The sequence below is a fragment of the Notamacropus eugenii genome, chromosome 2 (assembly GCF_028372415.1).
Source record: "Notamacropus eugenii isolate mMacEug1 chromosome 2, mMacEug1.pri_v2, whole genome shotgun sequence".
Classification (NCBI taxonomy): domain Eukaryota; kingdom Metazoa; phylum Chordata; class Mammalia; order Diprotodontia; family Macropodidae; genus Notamacropus; species Notamacropus eugenii.
Genome location: NC_092873.1, coordinates 444483513 through 444502143, shown reverse-complemented (window position 1 = coordinate 444502143; position 18631 = coordinate 444483513). Strand labels below are relative to the sequence as shown.

The window sequence follows — 18631 nt, the reverse complement described above, 5'->3', positions numbered from 1 at the left end:
TTACTGCTCCACATTGTGGGTAGAAAAGGTGAAAAACGATTTACATTTGTACTGCCGAAATGTTTTTTACATTCCAGAGTACTTTGCACAATATGAAGTTGTGCACAATTATTATCAATTGCAATATGTATTCTTTTCATCATTCAGAGGCATTTATAGTATATGAAAAAATGAATGAGGAAAAATGACATAAAATTTAGGGGGATAGCCATTAGAAAAAAAATTATTCCAGAACAGCACAAAAGCCTGAATTTTCTTTGTATTCAGAGATTTCTTTTAGCTCAGGATTACCTCCACTGAGAGCAAAGTGTGTCAAGGAAAATCAATTATCCCAGAGATGTTCAATATAACTTTTTCATGGTGTATTTTAAAATAACCTTATTTTTTTTTATGTTCTATCTCTATTTTATGCTATTCTTCCAAGTAAAATCTCATCCTGTCACATTCAAAGCTTCTGAATTTCTGTGATACCTTTATATCATCATGAAAACATAAAGATCAGAGAGATGGCCCCATTCATTTCTGGAAATACCACTCTAAACTGTTCAGACTCACTCATCATGCAATATCTTCTCAATATTTATTTATAAAATAACAGATCATCTCACAAAATGTTTCCTTGCCTTCTTTGTCTTCTCCTTATCTGACATAGATCCTAATATAGCCAAATGAAACTTACATGGGCACACATACATACATGTACACACATACACATATTCCCAGATATTTCATAGGGGAAAACACCTTATATTTACAACCAATATTTACAACTCAACAAAGTAACTTTCTATAAAATTCTGTTTGACTTTTGATATCTATAATGCTTGTGGGAGAGCCAAGCAACATATTTGTTTGAATAACAAGAAGAAAGGAGTGATGCTTCAGAACCCATGCAATGCAGAGAGATCAAGAGAGATCCTGATAAGATCCCAGTAAGTTTAATGGACCCTCTGTAGATCATCTGTAGAAGCACGTGGACAAAAATCCTGGAGGATGAGAAAGCTGGATAGGTTGCCATCAGTGCCAGAAGGGCTACTCGGGTGATGAGATCATTGATCCATCAAAACATTGAAGTTGACAAACTAACCAGCAAACTAAACAGATCTCCCTTTATTAGCCCTCTCCAAATTAAAGGCAATTTGGGTGGTATTCATGCTTACAAATAGAAATAGGGAGCATGTTCCAGGGATTGCCTCACTTTTACTAACCATTTTGCTCTTCTGTGACTTTAACATTTTCCTCATACAGATGAAAGTCACAACCACTATTTAAATCTCAAGAAGTTAAAAAACTGATTTTAAAAATTAGTATAAATTTGTTGGTTGAGATCATTATAATAGACAATTGTTTCTGAAGTAGATAATATATGTGTATAGATGTGTGTATACATTTGTGTGTACATATATATGTATATATACATACATGTATCAAATTATGCAGATATATGGAATAGTGTGCGTGTGTGTGTGGGTGTGGGTGTGTTCAATATTGTATCAGCATACTAAATGTCTCCAGAGTACTTAGGTGGCTGTCTGGTCTCATTCATAGGAGTACTCCTACGAATAGTTCCGTTACTTAAAAACAAAATTTAGAGAAGAAAACACGAGGGCATAGTTTTCATAAGAATGTTTTATATCACTCTACCTAAAATTCAATATTGCTTCATTTAGTTTGCTTTTGAAAAAGCTTAGGTTCTGATAATCTGGGAATGCTAAGGAGTTGAATGCAACAGGATACTCCCAAATCCTTGGACCTGTCAGAGATCGCAGAGTCATCTTAGGATGATTTTACTTATATTGAAATACAAAATATTTCATTAAACAAATTGGAATTTTTTGAAGTCACTCCATTGGGTTAAACAAGCAAGAGCTGTGGAATAGTTCCCTAAATACTGCATTTGAATACATGAGTGGTTCTAGTGTTCTCCTATTAACCATTCCAAAGAACCTCCTATTTGGTGTTCCCACCTCCATTCTCTCCCTCACTGAAATCCACCACTTACACGGTTACCCAAGAAATCTTGTTAATATTAGTACTAATCTGATCATGCCATTTCTGGGTTAAAAAACTTTGGGAAATTCCAGCTCTCCTAGGTTTTCTCTCCTTAGCCAGTGTTCCTGGCTCCAGACATTTCTTCACCCTCCCTCTTTTACTTCCAGAAAGCTTACGTACTTTAAGTGTCCTACAAGAGACAATTCCACAGCCTTTGTTATCAAACACAAAGAAGTAGTTCTAATGAAACTTCAGACACTTCAAATTAGTGGAGATCTATCAGTCAAATAGGTCCTTATGATAGTCTTGAAATCACACTGTATTTGTAGTTTGTTTTCTTATAGTGCTAAATAGAATATATACCCCCTTGCTTTCCAGGGTTTCATAATCTACATGAGGATACAAAGTATGGAACTGAAACAGTGAGTCCAAGATAAAGAAGTACAGATAGTATACCCATAGAGACACATAGTCAGCTAAGAGATGAAACTCCTTGCCCAAATGTACCAGCAAGTCAGGCTGAACTTCTGCCCACTGAAAGAACCAACATGGCCCATGTACCCTCATCCATACTGATCACTCATATATTTTTCATAGAAGAGAGCACTACTATATCACATGGCTGTCTGAATAAAAATTAGTCCATTTGTTTGTCTTAGTTTTAAGAACAGTTTAAACTTTGACCACTGAGAAGTCTGATGGGACTCAAGTTAATCTAGTGAAAGTCATTTGTTTGTAATTAAGTTGGTTAAATTTGTATGTTAAATTGCGTGTGTGTACATATATATATTTATATATACCACATATATACACATATGTGTATTATATTTGTGTACATATAAATATATATATATGTATACATATACATATATATATATACACACACACACACACACACACACACATATGAAGCTGGGTGGCACAAGAGTGTGGGGCCTGGAAGCAGAAATACCTGAGCTCAAATCCAGCCTCAGATACTTATTAACTGTGTGACCCTGAGCAAGTCACTTAAGCTTGTTTACCTTAGTTCCCTCATTTATAAATATGAGCAGGAAAAGGAAATGGCAAACCACTTCAGCATCTTTGCCAAGAAAATCTCAAATAAGGAAGCAAAATATTGGACATGACTGAAAAGACTGAAAAACTAATATATATGTATACATATACACACACACACATACACATATGTATACACTTATAGTCTATTTTAATAGAATGTAACTCTCTAAACGCATGAAGTATTTCAACTTTGTCTTTTGCACTGAACACAGTACCTCAGGCTCCAAAGGTTGTTAACACATGTTTGCTGATTGATTATTACTCTACTTTCTTATCTTAGTAATCACTACTTAGTAAGCAATTTAATCTTTGACCATTAAGAAATCTACTGTGCCTAGGGTTAATCCTTTTAAAAAGTCATCTGTTTACAACTAATTTCTTCCAAGACAGTGCATATTCTCTGAACTTTTTAGTACATTAGTAATTGTAATAGTACATTAATACAATGATGCTTTTTCTTGGAATGCTTCAACCATTTCGTTGATCTCCAATAAACTTATTCCATCTTTTTCAAAGTAAAAATATTCTTTTTTAGAAACAGCAACAAAATGTGGAAAACCTCCAAGTATTTCCATGGAGATGTCACCGACTTCTTAATAGAGGAATATAAGTTGGGATCAACAGTGAGATACAAATGCTAATCCTTTTAAAAAATGGAAGGTTCTAGTCATGTGATATGTCAAGATGGGAAGTAGTCAGATCCACCATCATATCTAGATATGTTTAGAATAGAATTGTGGTGCAGGGAGTCTCAGTGGTTTGAAACTCACTTAGAAAAGGGGGTCGCTAAACCTTATCTGGATCCCTGCTGGTGCATAGCACCTTAGAAAACAATGTTTTACCATTACTTATGTTCTGTTTTCTTTTTATTTATTTTATTAAATATTTTCCAATTGGAAATTATTTTCCATTATTTCATTCTGGATGGCACTGGGGCATTTGCCACTCTGGAGTAAAAAGAACACAAGTGATCAATCAGCACTCATTAGAGGCATCTCATGTTTACTTTTTAAATGATTTAACTTATTTTTAAAATGCATCATACTATTCCATATATTCAATTCATATGTTGTAACTTGCTAGCTTTTTCCTTTGTATTGCAGAACCATGAATAGTGACCTTAGAAAACGTGAAGGAAAACAATATAAAACTGAGTTGGACAAAATCTGAAAAGCAGTATATTGAAACTGGAGGTACTATCGAATTTGCTTGCAAGGATGGCTATCAGAAAGATTCACAAACATCACAATTTCAAGTACAAGGTTCAGAAAGAAAGTTGCAGTATCCTAAATGTGTCCATAAGTATTATTTATTTTTCCATCAACATTTCCCCCAATCATTGGATTTTTTAGGAAAAATTCCTAAATATAGGATGCTCAAAATAGGCAGCTTAACAAATTCTCCAGGAATATCAAATCTCTCTTCTTTTGTTCTCATAACTCTGTAGAATTAAGTTGAAGTCAAGCTTTTATGGGATACTTGTCATTCTACCTCCTAATTAAGCATAAAAACTTTGTTTTCTTATAACGCTAAAGAGTTGTTAAGTGACGTAATTCGTTGTTCTTCATTCTCAAAGAGGACCAAAATGACATCACTATATTAGAGTCAACTTACAGTGTGTTGGACCTTGTCTGGTCAGACCAGTACAAACTCAGAATGCTCTACCACAGATCCTACACATATTGAGGATGTGAACATTTGGGGTGGATTCTCTAAATTTGTGCATCTTGTGTTTATTTTGAAATACTTCAATCCTGCTTTACTGACAGAACATAGCACTTTCTTTGATGCTGGGTGGTCCTGTGCCAGGGTCTCCTATGTCATACGATCAATTCCAAAGCTCTTCAGAGAGACCTTGAGTGTGTCCTTGTACCATTTCTGACCACCATATGAGCAATTACCTTGTGTGGGTTCTCCATAAAACAGTCTTATAGGCAACTTGGCCTTTGTGTAACATGACCAGCCTACTGCAGTTCTGCTCTCTGAAGTAGAGCTTGCATGCTTGGCAGTTTATTAAGAAATAATCAACAGAGAGAAAGCACTAAACTTGAGAGAGATTAGGAAAGGCTTTCTATGAGTATGCAGTCAAGGTTACAGTGATATTAGCATTAGTAATAATTGCAAAACTAAGATGGCAAGATGATGGATGGGCTTTAGAGATAATCTATTCCAAAGATCTTCTTTTACAGAGAAGAAAGTGGTTTGTCCAGAGACACATGGTAATTGAAGAAGATCTCCGAGACTTTAATTCAGAGCCTCACCCTTGGAATCTAGTGCTCTCTCCACTAAGACTACTCAGGGATATATATGGCCTGTGGCCCTACTGTCCTGTACTATGTGGAATTATAAGCAGAGAATATGAACTCAATTCTAGAGGCAATTTTATGTGTACTTTAGTTTATTGCAGAAGGAATAGAGAACAGAAAATCTAATTGAATAAAAGTTCAGCTTAGTGCTTTCCACTTTTTTTCAGTATAAAAAAAAAACTAAGATGGCAATTTCAGAAGGGCAAGTGAAAAGTTGGAATGAATATACTATGCTAAAATAGGAGTCATTGGAGAGCATTATTTAAAAATATCAAGTGATGAGTGAGATTTCAAATGTGACTTACTTTCCCATAAGATAATTTTTTGTTTCCTGGTGTGTTTTTTTTTCCTTCAAGTAATATAGCCAATTCAGTACCTTCACCTGATTTGAAAAAAAAAATACAGCACACTGGCCTGGGAAAAAAACACAGATAGAATTATACTGCATGGAGAAAAAGAAAAAAGACAGGTTTTGTCAGATTTTTGTACTCCAGGATCTTTAGCAGCCCTGATTTTTCTATTTTTCATGATTTAGATTATTACACTAATTTGCTAGGACTGAGTGGGAATCAGTTGCTTTAAAAACAAATATAATGTTACTGGGGTGGCAATAAAATTAATGGATTGCTAAAGAAGGAGGTAATGGGATTGATCAGAATTGCATTCTTTGCAAAGTTTACATAAGTTATCTGAGTTGATTGTGAAAGTATTGGTCAGTCTGAAGGGCTGCAAACGAAAGATTTAAAAAAAACAAACTATTCACTTCCCCACCTTTTCTCTTACTGCCTTCTCTCCTTTTGAATATGTTTAATTAAGCAGTCATTTAGTTTCAGTAAATGGGAGGTGGGGCACATGCAGAAAATATTCTTTAATTTGTTGCACAGCCTGGGAACTTGAAAATAATCCAACTGAGAACATGCCTGTATTTTTAATGACAAATCAGAGTGAAGGTCACAACTTTAACTGGGAGTGGGAGGACATGGAGAATTCTGTTCATACCCTGGCAAGGAACAAAAGACTTGTTGAGTTTTGTGGTGTGATATTTGTCGGGTGTTTATTTTTGTTTTTGTTTTCTCCCTAGCTTTGCTCCACTTTCTAGTAGGTGGGACATTTAGTTAGTGGACTTTATTCAGGCAGCATATTTTCGACTTCTGTTTTAAACAATATCTCACTCGGAGCAGTAAGAAGAGAACGTTACATGGTATCAGCAATATCTAGGTCCTAAATATGTCTTGCTTCCACAAACAAAAATTGAGATTTCTGGTAAAGATTGTTTTATTTCTATTATGGACTATCCGTGCTGCACAAGGTAAGGGGACAGGATTTTGGTTCTCTTTAAGGAAACTAAAAAACATGTGTTAATACACTGTACAGATACAAATTGAGGGAGAGAGAGACCAAATTATAAATTATAATTATGTTCTTGTTCTATTTCTATAATTCATGCACATATGGTATTTTAAAATGTTAACTTTTTCAATAGTCCATTTAAATATTCCCTCTCACTTTTTATTTTCAGGTAAATATTACTAAAAAATTTATGAAGTAATCATTTCTGAAGTACTAAGTTTCTTAAAGAGTACCCGTTCTTGATTCATTAAAATATTCCTTAAAAAAACTTATTTTCTGAGCTGTTGTTTTACTCTTCTGGGGAATTTTCCATGAAATATCAGAGACAAAATTCATGCTATTATTACTGAATTGATAACTAGCCTAGACTGTATCTATGCCTAGAGATCAATGTATTGTTTTTCTGTTTCCAATGCCTTGGTGTTTTGTTTTGTTCTTTGAAAATAATTCTAATATACCACAAGTGGAAATTCCTTACAGTACATCTGTAGAAATAGTATCAATTCAAGATAGTAAAAAATTCAATCTATGAACTGATCACTTTGTTCCATAATTAGGTTTCTTTCAAGAAATTATTTTTAATATGAACTACAGGAAAATTCTCTACTAAAGGCAATATTCTGGAAAGAAAATAGAATGAGATAGGTCTTTATCAGTATAGTGAGAAAATTGATGAATGATCTTCTGTTATCACACATAGTTTAAATGAGTTCTACTGATTTACACCCAATTGGTGAGTTTACCTTCGGGTGCTTTATTTTGATGGTGCATGTAAGAGAAGTGATACCTAGGATTCATATTAGATGTATCTATTTCATCAAACTGCATCAAGCATCTTTCATTTGAGGAAGAAGTCATGATGTAGTATGAAGAGTTCTGAATTTGAAGTCACAACGTATTTGAACTTCAATCCTAGCTTTGACTGAATGTATGACAGTGAACAATTCACATGATCACTCTGGGCTTCATACCTTTAGCACCTACCTCATATGGTTTTTGTGATGATCTAATTAGGTACTGCATGAAGAATGTCTTACATACCTTAAAGCACTATGTAGATGTCAACTATTATTTTCTAGTGATTACTAGTAATAAGCTATCCATATAGTATCTTTATATGTATATGTTTAAAGTTCACAGATCTCAGGTTAAAAACTCTTAATTTAAAGGCTGAGCTGAAAGGATTCAACAAATCAACATGTATGTGTGTAGGGGCAGTGGAGGCACTGAGAGAAATCCTAGGCATAGGAAATAGAGGAAAAAAATAAATTAAGGCAGGGAAGTATTAGCCATGTTAAGGACAGGATGGGGGTGGGGATGAGGTGTGGGGTGGAGGAAGTGGTAACGTGATTCAATCTGGAAGACAGAAGATGTGGAAGGTAATAGGAATAAAGTTTAAATATGTAGCGTGGTGCCAGATTTTGGAGAATGTTGAGTATAAGGTTTAAAAAATTTCAACATGATTATGTATTTTATGTTTTTATATTTATTTATAAATTAGGTAGTAATGAGAGTCTCTACTCATAGGTAGTAAGGAGGGGGAGTACAGAAGTAAGGTAGAATAAATACTACATGTCAGCTGATTAGCTATGAGCCATGAGGGAGAGGGCCTAGAATAGTGAAAAGTAGCAGTAAGCTCTCAAAAATGGGAGAGTGGCTGACCAACAACAACAACAAAACCGAAACTAAACCTTATAACTACAATGACCCAGCTTGGCTCCAGAGAAAAGTTGTAAATACTTACCTCCCTTCTTTCTTGGTCAAGGACAAAGACACAAAGTGTGATATGTTACACACACACACACGCACATGCACACACACATACATGTGTATATATACACACATACATATGTATGTGTACACACATACATATGCATGTGTACACACACATATTCTGTCAGTTATAGACGACTTGTTAATTTTGATAAACTCTATTTTTTATCTTTCTTTTAAAAATCTTTGTTACATGGGATGGTCTGTATGTGGGGGAGGCATGAAGATATGTATATTAGGAAATAAAAGTGTTATAAAAATAACAGGTATTATCCTGCCCTATTGTGCTTTCATGTATTTACACAGATGGTCTTCATACCTGAAATATATTATATTCTTTCAAGGCCTGGATCTAGAGCCCGTAATTCCTCTACCATGAAGCCTCCCCTGATCTCTTAAATTTCCCGTAATTATCTTGAGAAAATATCCGATTTTGCATTTTGCTTTATTTATTGATTCCCTGTCTTATCTTTCCTAGTAGAATATAATCTCCTTGAGAATAAGAACTATATTGTTATCTGTATTTCTGGCACTTAACATACTATCTTGCACAGAGTAGAAGTTTGAGATACATACACATACATAAGTATAGATGTATGTATGTGTATGTATATATACACATATTAATATATGCATATATATTAGTCCAAACTTTTGTAAATTTATCTAATAGGGCTATCATGCATCACCTATTTCTCCATCTTTTTTTTTTAACAAGGACATCATGTGAGAATTTGATGAACAACTTTGAAGAATGAAGATATATTACAGTATATCTGTAGAACCTGAAATGCTTAGATTACTCAGAACTGAGAACAATCACATATGTGAAAATCTGAATAGTAGAGATAATTGCTCTCTATTGTCTCCTGTTACATACAGTCAGGCTGTTAATCACGGGTCTCATCCATGCCCATTACATTTTCTATGTAGTAAGTTGTGTTGCTGCTTAAAGGCACATTTTATCATCCGTAGGTCTTCTCCTCTTAAGAAATTCCTTCCTACCAGTCCCATTCTGCCTTTGGCCCCAGGTCTGTCTTCTCCTTTTCCTTTTGATTTCAGACTGGGTAAATCAGATGACCAGGCATCTAGAGTCAGATAGGGGAGGGTTCACTGTGATTTGTTACAATGAAAAGCACATTTTTGAAGACTGTTTTCAAATTCAGGAAAACAATCAAGTTCTGCACATTCTACTTTCATGGTGAAACCTTTTGGCTCTATTCTCAACCTTCATGACTGTCTTTACCTAATGCCCTGCAAAAAAATCTTATCCTTCATTCACCATCACCAGGCTATATATTCTTCTCTTTTCTTATGTTTATCAATCATAAGTTCACTGATGGCCACTGTAGCAAATTATAAAATGGACAAAACTTGGTTTCCCAACTCTGTTTTAGTACCTCTCTCCTGCTGTTTTGAACTCCTTTTCTTAATATTCCATGGCTACCCAATATTCATGCTCCACTCACAGAAGCAGTGTATATAATGGAAATGAGTGTTGAACTTGGATCTTGAGAATATGAGTTAGAATAATGTCTCTGCTATTTCCTGGCTATGTAATTTTGGGTCTCTGCTTCTATGGGGACTTGGTTTCCTTATCTGTAAAATAGGACAGTTGAATTCCATGTGGTACTGAATTGTGCTAGACTCCTCTAAGTTGATGACAAAATGTGTAGCAACTGCACTATAAGGGGCAGAATTATGTGGCACATCGTAATAAATTTTGAGGGGCTTATCTGAAGTTAGATAAGATCTTTTCTACCTCTAAATCTGTGTTGTTTGAACTGAGTTTGGGTTCTGGCTCTGCTATGTAGCAGCTGTGTGGCCAAACAATCTAACATATCAAAAATGAAACTAACTCACTCTTAAATGATTCTATTTTGTGGCACACAATGGCTACTGGAAAAGTAAAAATATAATTCGCAATGTTTTGTTCTGACACCAAAAATCAAATTTTATTTTCCTGTGGAAATAATTGTTGCTTTACAATCCATCACATGGAGCCTTTATTAGATTAGTTGAAGTGAAGTATTATAGTGTAATCATGGAAAGAGCAATATATAGGTAATAAAATCTGGGGTTCAGTCCTACCTTTGACAATATTATGATTCTTTGGGGGCATGCCTTAACCATTCTAAGCCTCAGTTTCTTCTTCTTTAAAATGGGAAGGCTGAACTACGTGATTTCTAAAGTTTCTTTTAGCTCTAAAGCCACATGTTGTAGATGTCTGAATTTTAATTTTGTCATTGTAAAATAGAGTTAGTAAAGTTTTGTTATAAAGAGCCTTACATTCAGTGCAATTGAACAAATATTTTAAAGCACCTGTGACATGCCAGACAGTAGTAGGCACTGGAGGTGAAAATATTAGCTTGAAAAGAAAACAGTACTTGGTCTTAAGGAGCTTATATTTTACTGGAAAGATAAATACAAAACACAGTCCATCTGCAACATTCATGAATATGTGTGTGATTTTATTAGTAACCTCATCTTTTTCTCTACATTGGCTATTGCACATTCAAGGCTATCTGCAGTAAAGGAAAGAAAAATGAGAGGCGTGATTTCTGTACATATTTGTGGGGTTGTGGTATTCTACTAGTCATTTCACTGAGTTTTGCTCATCATACCATTTAAAGAGTTCCCTGTACTTCTGTTCTATATTTTCAATGTTTGTTTTTAAAATTCAAGCTTTGTGTTACACTTAGGTCACCAAAGCACAGTTGCAAGTCCTTTGAGCTCTAAGACCAAGCATTCAAAGTCTGTGATTCAGTTAATCAGAAAATAATAAAGGTTTTAGATAAAATTCATGCCATAATGCCTGCAGTCATCATTCCCTCAAATTTGTTGTTAATAAATCGATGATTCATTAAATCTGCAAAAATGAGAAATGCATTTATGATACAGTAGATTCCATGTGTATTGAAAAGTGAATATTCTTTGAAATCAAATTTTTTTAAAAATTAAGACATTAGCACACAAGATAACAGAATCCTAGAGATTGCTAACTAGAAAAATGTTTTACATGTTCACAAATTTTTTTATGCTGGACTATATGGGCTATTTCATGGTTACTGTGTTTGGAAACATGCACATTATCAGAATTCATGATTTTTCATGAAAAATTATATTCAGCAATTTGTATTTTTAGCAATCTCTAACCAAAGATTACTGCTCTTGGTATCTGTGAGAACCTAACCACCTATTTCCTCGTAATTTGAAATATCAATATTTGCATTTTTGATTTTGGGGCAGTTTTCTAGGAATGTTACGTCACTCCCCCTGCAAATTTGAGGATTGACTATTATTTAAGAAGAAAGAATGCACTATCACATAGTGGTCTAGGAAAATTAATAAAAACTGATACCTGAGCTAAGATTTCAAGTAAATTTAAGGAACAATGGAAAAGCAATCCCTTTGTATCTCCCTAATGGAGGCACTATCCCACTCACCGCAATGACTTGGCCTTGCCAGATATTTTACCAAGAACTATGCTTCTTCTTTTTCATATCATACTGCTCAAATACCTTCTGCCACTTTCTCCTCTTTCACCCCTATCTCAAGTAATAAGATGGACACTCTTGTCAAGATAATTTCCTCTCCCATCTTCTCTCACAGTTTGCCCCCTCCTTCATCCCCATCTCAATATTAATTTTCAGTCTCTCCCTGTCTACTGACTGCTTCCTAATTTCCTACAAATATGTTCCTCTCCCCCACTTCTTCAAAAACCATTCCTTGATCTTCTGATAATGTCCCAAATCTTTCCTTCCTTTTGTAAAATAATATTTATAAAGTAGGGTGTATGTTGTGTTCAGGGAGGACCAAGACCTTTGGTGTGATGGCTGCCAAGCCCTTTTGGGGGGTCCTTCCCCCAAACAGGTGTCTACCTGTTCTGCCTAAATCTCACCTGTGGCTCCAAGAAGCTGAAACATGTGCAGTGACCACACCCTGGTAAACCATTTCAGCAGATGGGCCAAACCAGGTTGAGGGTAACCAAGTATTCTCAAATTCATTGGTGAGTTAGGGGGGTGTCTACCCCAAGCATGTGAAGACTTCATCTGGTAGAATGGCAGGATGGGAACAATTTGTTCTAAGAGCCATGAAGGCAGATGAAGCAGGCAATGTGGAGGCCTTAGAGCTTGGTTAGACACTAAAGAAGTCAAGGTCATCCACAAAACTCTCACGCCTTCCCAGTCACCAATGGAGTGAAACAGGGCTGTGTGCTTGCTCCCATGCTTTTTAACATAATGTTTTCAGCCATGTTGACAAATGCTTTCAATGCGGATGAACACGACATCAAGGTTAACTACAATACTGATGGTAAATTCTTCAATTTGAAAAGGTTACAAGACAAAACCAAAGTGGAGGGAGTGTTGGTGCATGATTTTCTGTTTGCAGATGACTGTGCACTCAAGCAGCCTCTGAAGCTGAGATGTAACAAAGTATGGATCAATTGTCTGCAGCCCATGCTAATTCTGGCCTAATAATTAACACCAGGAAAGCACAGGTTCTCCATCAGCCACCACCACACCATCCGTATGAGGAACCATCAGTTACAACAACTAGAGAAGTTTTGAATGCTGCGGATAAGTTCACTTACCTTAGTAGTGTACTTTCCAGAGATGTACACATTGACAACGAAGTTGATGCTTGCATTGCAAGAGTTAGCTCAGTGTTCAGTAGCCTTCGAAGAAAGGTTTGGGAGAGAAGCAGTATTAGACTGACTACCAAACTGAAAGTCAACAGAGCCATTGCACTGACCTCATTGTTACATGCTTGTGAAACATGGACAGTCTACTAGTGCCATGCCAGGAAACTGAATTGCTTACATTTGAACTGTCTTAGGAAGATTCTGAGGATCACCTGGCAGGATAAGGTACCAGACACTGAAGTCCTTGCTCGAGCTGAACTACCAAGTATTCAAACTGTGCTTCAGAGATTGCAACTCAGATGGGCTGGCCACATTGTTTGAATGCAAAATGTATGCTTGCCAAAAAAAAACTATTTTATGGAGAACTTGTAAGGGGCAGGCAATCACATTGTGGCCAGAAGAAACGATACAAGTACACTCTCAGGGTCTCTCTCAAGAACTTTGGATTTGACTGTGCAACATGGGAGACACTGGCACAGGACCACTCAGCATGGTGTGCCCACATAAGAAAAGGTGCTGTGCTCTTTGAGCACAGCAGAATTGAGACTGCACAAAGTAAACGTAGGATGTGTAAATTTAGGATATCCAACCCAAATATTCTTATGGACTATCTGTGCCCAACCTGTGGGTAGGCATTCTGAGCTTGTATTGGTTTGATCAGTCACAGTTGGACACACTGAAATTTCACTTTACAATGCTGATGTCATTTTGGTTCTCTTCAAAGATAAAGGACAACAACCATTTATAAAGTACTTTAGCAGAGCACCTGGCACTTAGGAGATGCTTAATCTATTCTTGTTTCCTTCTTCTCCCTTCTGTAAACTCCATAAAAAGGTCCTCTACAAAAGGCACTCTTTCCTCTAACTCTCCTCTTAGGTTCTCTATCATCTGGCTTCCAACTTCATTATTCAACTCAAGCTGCTTTCTCCAAAATTTTAATGAACTTTTAGTTAGCAAATATTTATAAATAATTATTTTATTTGCTTTCTGTTTTCTACAATCACTTCCATGTATCCCAGATTTTTTACCCTCCCTCTCCTTACCCTCTTCCTCCTTACTACCTCCCTGAGACACCCTGCAATCTTATATAGGTTCTACACATACATTCCTATTAAATACAATTTCACCATAGTCATGTTCAATAGAGGAATTAAAATGAATGAGAGAAACAATGAAACAAAACAAAATATAGCACAAAAGAAAAAGGTCCACTTCATTCTGCGATCCAACTCCACAGTTCTTTTTCTGGAAGTAGAAAGTGTTTTGCCTCAAAAGTCCATTGAGAATTTTTAAGTCCTTGCATTGCTGTGAAGGACTAAGTCTACCAGATAAATTCCTCACAATTCCTGTTTCTGTGTACAAAGTTCTCCTGGTTATATTCCTATCACTCAGCATCAGTTCATATAAGTCTTTCCAGGCCTCTCTGAAGTCTTCCTGTTAGTTTCTTATAGCACAATAATATTCCATTACATTCATATACCACAGCTTGTTATAGCCATTCTCCAATTTATGAGCATCCTTTGATTTCCAGTTTTTGGCCACCACAAAAAATGCCGCTATAAATATTTTTGTACATGTGAGACCCTTTCCCTTTTTATAATCTCTTTGGGATACAGTCCTAGAAGTGCTGTTGCTGGGTATGCACATTTTTGTAGCTCTTTGAGCATAGTTCCAAATTGCTCTTCAGAATGTTTAGATGAGCTTACAGTTCCACCAATAATGAATTAGTGTTCCAACACTCCCATATCTTCTCCAATATTTGTCATCTTCCTCTTTTGTCTTGATAAGTGTGATGCTGTACCTCAGAGTTGTTTTGATTTGCATCTCTCTAATCAATAGTGATTTAGAGAACTTTTTCATATGACTATAGATAGTTTTAATTTCTTCCTCTGATAACTGCCTGTTCATATCCTTTGACCATGTATTGGGGAATGACTTATATTTTTTGTATATTTGACTCAGTTATCTATATATTTTAGAAATGAGACCTTCATCACAGACACTAGTTGCGAAAATTCTTTCCCAGTTTTCTGCTTCCCTCCTAACCTTGGTTGCATTGGGTTTGTTTGGGCAAAAACTTTTCAATTTAGTGTAGTCAAAATTATCCTTGTTGCATTTCATAATGTTTTCTACCTCTTGTTTAGTCAAAAATTTCTCCATTCGCCATAAATCTGACAAATACACTCTTCCTTGGTACACTAATTTGTTTATAGTATTAATCTTTACACCTAAATCATGTACCCATTTGGACTTTATTTTTGTATATGGTATCAGGCATTGGTCTATGCCCAGTTTCCACCACATTCTTAACCAATTTTCCCAGCAATTTTTGTCAGACATTGAGTTCTTATCCCTGAAGTTGTGGTCCTTGGTTTTTATCAAACAGCAGATTGCTGTATTCATTGACTACTGTTTCTTGAATGCCTAACATATTCCACTGATCTACGCTTCTGTTACTTAACCTTAATTAGCAAATCTAATGGCCTTTAAAAAAAACTCATTCTTCTTGACCTCTCTGCATCTTCTAACACTATCAATCACCTTCTTCCCTTAGCACAAGAAGATAGAGTGTGAAGTGCACAGATTCAAGGAGAGTTTGTTGGTTATAGAGCCTGGGCCCCAGGGGATATGAAGAAATAGTAAGACTAAAGATGATATGTGGAGGTGTAGGACTGAGGTGGATAATAGGGATGAAAGTACAAGCACCAGCAGATTCCTTGTTATACCTTCCTTGTAATGCAGGGATGAAGGATTCAAGAGATGGAAATTTACCTTCCAGAACTTAATGTGGGAATTATTTGATCAGAGGCCTCACCCTCTAGGGGCCTATGATGGAAGAACAACAAAGTTAGATCTAAGGCAGTATCAGAGCCACTTACTCCGAATCCTGGGGACTAGGGAGGAAACAAGGAGAGGGAGAAGGTAGAGTGGTGCTAATAGCTTAAACTCGGGAGACACTTCAGCCCCATGGCCTCTTCTCAAAGGACTGAGGTCTGAATAAAACTCAGAAAAGGTCCTGACGCTAAAACACTTACTCAACTCTCAACCTCTTAGTACTTTTGGTACCTCAAGGCCGGGGATCTAATTAGGGTGTCTCTGAAGCCCCTTGTGAGCAGACCTGCTACTGTTGCTGAACTCTAGAGGGCCAGGATTTGTGGAGAACATGAACAGCTTTTGGTGGTAGCGATGGCAGTTGTGGTGGTGGTAGCAGTGACAGTGGTAGTGGCAGGAGCAATAGCATTAGTAGTAGTAGTAGTAGTAGTAGTAGTAGTAGTAGTAGTAGTAGTAGTAGCAGTAGTAATAAATTATTGCTAACATTTATATATCACTTGAAGGTTTACAAAAGGTTTTACAAATATTATCTCACTGATCCTCACAGCTCTATAAAATGCTAGATGTATATTAATTATTATTCTTTTGAGGATTTTGTGTCATGCCACTGAATTCTTGACTTTCTTCACCCTGTCACAATTGCAATAACTTCATTTTTATTCCTATTTTACAACTTTGAGGTTTTTATTACAAAGAATTACAAACTAATTGATGGTAGCTCTGAGCCTGATAAATAGTAGGTGCCTAATAAGTCCTGGATGGTTGATGGTTTGATAACAAAGTATTAATGTCTTAATATCTTACTTACCCCAAGGATACCAGCATTAATCAAAGGAATGAATCTATAATAGTAAGAACTTATTAAACTCATACAAGTTTTCAGACACAGGGAATGCTATACCTGTACATTACAGAGAATATGTAGGTACATATCTATTCAACCTACTCTCATCTTAAATTCATTTTACATATCACTGAAAGCTGTAGGAGGTGGCACAAAGTGTTTTGATGGTGGTGGTGGGAAAATGAGAAGAAAGCGAAGGAACAGAGATGAAGATGAAAGAATATTGCTTGCTGTAAGGAAATGGATTTTATCTAATAGGTCATATATGCTGTTGATAATTCATTTCAGTTTTATCTGACTCGTCATCACCTCTTTGGGATTTTCTTGGAAAAGATGCTGAAGTGGTCTGCCATTTCTTTCTCTAGCTCATTTTACAGATGAGGAACTGAGGCAGACAGGGTTATATGATTTGTCCACTGTCACCTATCTAGTAGATGTCTGAGACTAGATTTGAACTCAGTTCCTCCCGACTCCAAGGTCAACACTTTATCAACTGTGTCACCTCACTGCCTGAGACTACTTATGTCAGCAGGCAAAACTTCCATCAGAGACAAAGAGAAGTTTATTTGGAAAAACACTGAAATAAATGATACACTACAAAATAGTTATTTTGGAGGTTGAATTTGGTTTACAATATTTTTTTTGTTTTCTGTTAGCAAAGCAAAAAAGAAAGGCATTTTAAACTAAAGTCAATCTCAAAAAACAAAGAACAACCGAAAAAATCTATAAATTCAAATCTGGCCTCTGACATCAACCTACTGTGTGACCCTGGGAAAGTCACTTAATATCTGTTTTCCTCAGTCTCCTCATCTATAAAATGAACTGGTGAAGGCAATGGCAAACCAGTCCAATATATTTGCTAATAAAACTCCAAATGGGGTTACAAACAGTTGGACATGACCAAAACACTGTTATTCACAACAATACAATAAAATAGTTTGGTAATTTTTTTAAATTATTCTTTAGTTGCAGGTGTTAGTTCTCCGTGGAAAAAAAATAGGTTAAAATATTAATTGGCTGAATTCAGCAAGTTATTTTCAATTGTAGTTAAATAAGATTTTATAAGTGGAAATGGCCTAAGTTAACTTAGGACCAATCAATCAATAAGCATTTATTAAATGCCAGCATAACTAAGTTTTCAAAGTTTCAAGTGACATGATTTTATTAGGAATTTTTTAGTTTGGGAAATAATCTTTTGCATTTTTTTTACAATTATTACGTGTGCAATTAAGTTCCATATTTTTTTATAGGAAAAAAGATTCTAGTAACTTATCAAATGCATTACATGTGTGTTACACGTGTATCATTAAATTCATTTTCAATATTTTAAACAATAAATTATTTACAGGTGGTTTTGAATGAAAGTTAAAGTCTAAACTGAAGAGAGTTAGAAGTCTGAACTTGAATAATCAGTTAAGAACTAGTAAAACTCATTCTGTTCATGTAAAGACAGCATATAATTCTAATACTAATTCATAAGGCAATTATAAATGATTCTTCTTTGAGGCACATTTTAAGAAGCCTGTTTTGGGTGACATTGAAATATAATTCTTGAAGGCTAATCTGAGACCTGTCTTCAATCATCCCTTGTTTCTTTCTGTTACTTCCTGATCCTTTTCTCACTATATAGAACCTAATTAATTTCATTGTTCAAGGCAATTATGCTGCTTTAAAAAATGTAAATCATTATCACCTTAATTTTTAAAAACCTGAATACTTCTATTTTATAACAGCATGGGCGAAAAAAATTGCTTCAAATCCTTTTCAAATCAGGAAATAATTAAAAATACAAAGGGTACTTGTTGACTGAATAAATCATGTCTACACATA

At 35.5% G+C, this 18631-nt stretch overlaps 1 protein-coding gene across 2 annotated transcripts in view; it reads left to right on the top strand.

Moving 5' to 3' along the window:
* Positions 1-6461: 6461 nt before the first annotated feature.
* The window catches only part of LOC140529559 (complement factor H-like), a 72308-nt gene continuing 60138 nt past the window's right edge, over positions 6462-18631 (top strand). For both annotated transcript variants that reach the window (XM_072648319.1, XM_072648318.1), the window contains exon 1: positions 6462-6666. In XM_072648319.1, coding sequence (XP_072504420.1) covers positions 6585-6666 — 82 coding nt within the window. In that variant the 5' untranslated portion in view covers positions 6462-6584. The remainder of the gene's footprint in view (positions 6667-18631) is intronic.